Source organism: Silene latifolia, chromosome 8 (assembly GCF_048544455.1).
Source record: "Silene latifolia isolate original U9 population chromosome 8, ASM4854445v1, whole genome shotgun sequence".
Taxonomy (NCBI): Eukaryota; Viridiplantae; Streptophyta; class Magnoliopsida; order Caryophyllales; family Caryophyllaceae; genus Silene; species Silene latifolia.
This window is the reverse complement of record NC_133533.1, coordinates 40952483-40957099: the sequence shown is the minus strand read 5'-3', so window position 1 is coordinate 40957099 and position 4617 is coordinate 40952483. Positions and strand designations below refer to the sequence as shown.

The following is a 4617-nucleotide window of genomic DNA, read 5'->3' as shown; positions in this document are numbered from 1 at the left end:
AAGAGATAGAAAAGATAGAAAAGATAGAAAATGATTGGAAAGATGAGAGTGGAAAATAATTGGGTTGGTGAATTAGGTGACAACTTTGTTAATGAAAGAGAGCGAGTAAGTGAAGATAAATAAAATTGAATTGAGTTAACATTAACTGAACTTTTTTTTTATATGTAAATAGTCTACATAATGTGAGCCATATCACGTAACACACTATCAATAAAAAAAAAAAAAATTATAATGGGTTACTTGATATAACTCGTACTCATGGAAAACTCATCTAGAAACCCATAGTCATGAAAAGCTCATCAGTTAAAAATAATGTTCTATAAAAATTAAAATTTGATTTCTGAAGTTAAAAAACATAAAATAATAAATAAATAAAAATTGTCAAATACTCATATTTGATTAATAAAATGAGAATTTGTGTTAAAATAAATACGCAAATTAGTGCATTTATTATCAAAATGAACAAGGTAAATTACTTATAAATCTCATGTCAGGTCAACAACAACTCCGTTTTTTTTTTAGTATGAAAGAAATATAAGCACACTTTTTTTTTTGTGTTTGAACTCGATTAGGCAGGACTTGATTTCGACAATTATATTCCTTTTCTGTTACAGGCTTACAGCTCTAGGAATCGACATGATATACTAGGATATGGCGCAGCTGGGTGGTGCCGAATCTAATGGAAGTACATGTACATTACCTTATACAATGCATGTTTCCATATCAAAAGCGTGAAATACTTGTGGTACAGACATACAGTACAGCAGCTCCGAGGATACGAGAATTCATAACTATGCCAGTTGAGGTTACATTTTTGAATAAGAGATGAACAAGGTTGTCATCCAAAAGCTGAGTTCCAAACAACTACGCAGTACACGTCTGACAGAATCTAGTTACTAGTTACTAATGAATTTCTTATCACATTGATTGATCTATTTACGGCAGATTCCAGTTGGATCTGCGTTCCTTGTGATCCATGGATGCTCGAGGATCTTTTGGAGGGATAGCCGTTTTGAAGAGTCTTTTACCAAAAGCTGCAAAACACCATCATTACATGCTTAGAAACCCAGAAAGGTTATTGACATGTCCATGGGTTTTTAAGACAAGTAGAGGACGTCAACAACATGACCCACTGACTCAAGGGCTCAGGAAAATAGCTAGGTTAGGAGTCTCTGATATACCAAAAGACTATTTCCACGTGACCCGTAATAGTATTATGTCAAAATCGTATCAGATGATTGTTACTGTACAATAAGAATAATTGCAACCATTTTAGTGAGCCAATTTGTTGTATCCTATCATGATCAAGAGCCAAAGACTAGTGAATCTTTTCAGGGACTGCGGGAAAACAGGCTGTAAAATTAAACTTACTCGAGTGATCAGATTCTTGGCCTCTGCTGAAATTTCTGGTGAAGATGGGAAGTTCAAATCAACCATCCTAATCCTGCACAACCATACCGTACTCTATTATGAACCAGCCTATTACCCTATCTTTAGTCCATAACAGTATCCTTTAGTTGGTCTTACCTTTTGAAAGTATCGCGTTGGCTTTCAGCCTCAAATGGAGGGACTCCATACAAGAACTCATAACAAAGAACCCCCAGAGTCCAGTTGTCGACTGCATAATCATGGGCTTTGTTCTCAACCATTTCTGGAGCCAAATAGTCAAGAGTCCCACACATAGTGCGTCTCTTGTCCCTCGATTGAACCGACCAACCAAAATCTGCAATCTTCAGACGACCCTATGAATGAATGAATAGATTAGTTAATTCTATGTCATTTATCACTGAGCTACCCATATGCCAAAATCTGCGTAATCATAGATTTGTTTAACTTTAACCAACACTTCAGAGCTACAGCGCTAAATTAAAATTTGAATTCACTCAAATCCAGAAAAGATGTCAAGGTTTTAGCTGGAATTCCTTCAGATACGCATCAAGATGATCACTTGAGTTTACTGACAATTTCATTCATAAGCAAGTAGTTCCTATGTCAATCAATAATACAGTAAAACCTCCTTTACACGGGGTGGTATAAACATTTTTTGGATTGCTCTATTGAGTTCTTTTCTCCATTTTTAGCAAACAATGGATTGGAAGCAAGTGACCTTTTTCCTCCCACCTGGACCTTCTCCCTCCTCTAAAAGGTTGCAAAACCAAATTTAAAAAAATGTCCAGTGGAGTAGAGTGACTGAGAGAGTATAAGATAGCTAGTCGATTAACGTTGTCCTCAAGCAAAGAGAAAATCAAATTTATTCAGCACGTTATTTGTAAGCACCTCATGATCAAGCAACAAATTCTCAGGCTTGATGTCCCTGTGAATGACATTCTTGCCATGGCAGTAGGCCAACGCCTCTGTAAGACTAGCAATATACTGTGCCCACCAAAAAAAAAGCAAATTCGAAATTAGTGGTCTCAATTCAGCAAATTTGATAAAAGAGACCCATTCAAGAAATACACAAGCATATAGCAATTCAAGAACAATAAGCAGCTTCCTGGAACCGTTAGGCCTAGCTTTGTCCCGTTGTCCCAATCCCAACACTGCATTTGGACTATAACTCAGCAAAGAACTACAAGAATTGTACAGTAAACTGTATACGCCACGTCTATCTAGTGAGACTCACTTCGTTCACACTCCCTTCCTCTTAACAAGCTGGTTTATAAAAGCAAAATGCCTAAGTTATCATTTCATAGTTTAAATTTAAATAGCCACTTTCAACCACTTCACTTAAAACACCTACGACAGTCGACAGTAGCTCGATTGTATTGTTCATGAATCAAAATTTACACTTCGATAACTCATTTCATAGTTTAAATCACCCGTCTCAAAACATACAACACCTACAACTGTAGCGCTATTATATTGTTCACGTATCAAAATTTATAACCGACGAGATAGTTCATAAAACAAGTTTCTGATCAACAAATAACGGTGACAGGAAATGGTTTTAATGCAAAAGCATCAAAGTTATCACACTGAACTTCAATTACATTACCAATTTATTTTAGAGTATACTTTCTACTTTCTAGCACTAAGTTGCAGATGTTTTGACTTATTACAAGAAACTGCATGGAAGTTAAGCAATAAGGTTACAGAAAGCACAACAAATTACAGCGTGCAGTAAATCCCCACAATATATAGCAAACTAAGTTCTAGAGCGTAAATAAAGCAGATGACGAAAACAACGCAACACCAAAAAGTTATACTGAATTTCTTCACACATTGGCGATTCTAGAGTACAATTTTCGGGGCTAATTATAACTTGTTTTACCTAAGTACAATAAAATACAGCAAAGTTCAGTACAATTAACAACAATTACGACATCAAAATCATCGAACCGAGCTTCTTAATTAGCGTTGGCAATTAAATGCACTTAATTTCATTTCTTTAGGTTAACTACAATGAAACACAGCAAACAAACTCCAAAATTTCAGAAATTATACCGTTGCAGCCTGGTTTTCAGGAAGAAAACCGGAACGACGAAGCTCCTTGTAAAGCTCACCACCGAAAGCATACTCGAGAATCAAAAAAATCCTGTCAGAATCATGAAACCAACCGAAAAGACGAAGAACATTGGGATGGCGTAAACTCATTTGAATCTCCATTTCTCTCCTCATTTGATGATGTAGCTTGTATTTCTCAATCTGTTCCTTGAAAATCACCTTGATCGCTACAATGTACTTACTCTGTGCAATCAATCAATTAATTACGAAAACACAAATTATTAAGAACGATAATTAGCGAAATTAAGGGTAATAATATGAGAAATTGTTTAGTAATCGAACCTTGATTTCGCGAGCGAGGTAAACTCGACCAAATTTGCCCTTGCCGAGAGGTTTACCGATCTCGAAATCGGCGAGGGACCAATTGCGCTTGATGGTAGGGTTTGGAGGAATTTGGGGCTTTTGTGGTTGTTGATTTTGAGGTTTTGGGGGTCTTTGAAGAGGTTTAGGGATATGAGGCGCCATTTTTAGTGTGAATTTGGGGAGATTTGAGTTAAAATGGAGGAGCTTTTTGGTCTCCTGAAACTCTGAAAGAGATGTGTTACGTTTATGAAATAAAAAAAAACATGAAATGGATGGAGGGAAGTTTTTGAGTTTGAAATTGGGAAATATAGCAGCAACTCACCCCCTAACTTTGGAGTAAGCGCTATTCTTTTGGATCAAATTATCGAATGAATCGAATGAATCAATTGAATGAATGGAGTGAATGAATCGAATCGAACTTAATGGAGCTGAATGAACTGAATCAATGAATCTGAATCAATGGTTCAATCAATCAATCGAAATAATAATAAAAAGATTATAATAATAATAAAAATAATACCAATAATAATAATAAATATTATTATAATATTATTCATTAATAATAATAATATATTAATATAATCTAATAAGATATATAAAAAATAAAATATAGTAATAATAATAAATATAGTAATAATAATAAATATAGTAATAATAATAATATATTTGTAATATAAATGATAACATTATTATTAATAATATAATATATTAATAATAATAACTAAAAAATAAATAATAATAATAATAATAATAGGTCTAATATAATAACTTATTAACATAATAATATTAAATATAATAAAAATAATAATA

General features: G+C 33.9%; 1 protein-coding gene across 2 annotated transcripts; it reads right to left on the bottom strand.

Annotated features, from left to right (window-relative positions):
• Nucleotides 1-704: 704 nt before the first annotated feature.
• LOC141596751 (serine/threonine-protein kinase Aurora-3-like) lies at nucleotides 705-4083 on the bottom strand. 2 transcript variants are annotated; one of them, XM_074416990.1, is made up of 6 exons: nucleotides 3787-4083; nucleotides 3445-3687; nucleotides 2278-2373; nucleotides 1528-1742; nucleotides 1372-1444; nucleotides 705-1034 (listed from the first exon to the last, which is right to left on the bottom strand). In XM_074416990.1, the coding sequence occupies exons 1-6, from the start codon at nucleotides 3967-3969 to the stop codon at nucleotides 933-935; spliced, it is 912 nt and encodes a 303-aa protein (XP_074273091.1). In that variant the 5' UTR covers nucleotides 3970-4083; the 3' UTR covers nucleotides 705-932. The 2 variants fall into 2 exon arrangements, with proteins under 2 accessions (XP_074273091.1, XP_074273092.1); XM_074416991.1 differs by lacking the exon at nucleotides 2278-2373.
• Nucleotides 4084-4617: the final 534 nt, after the last annotated feature.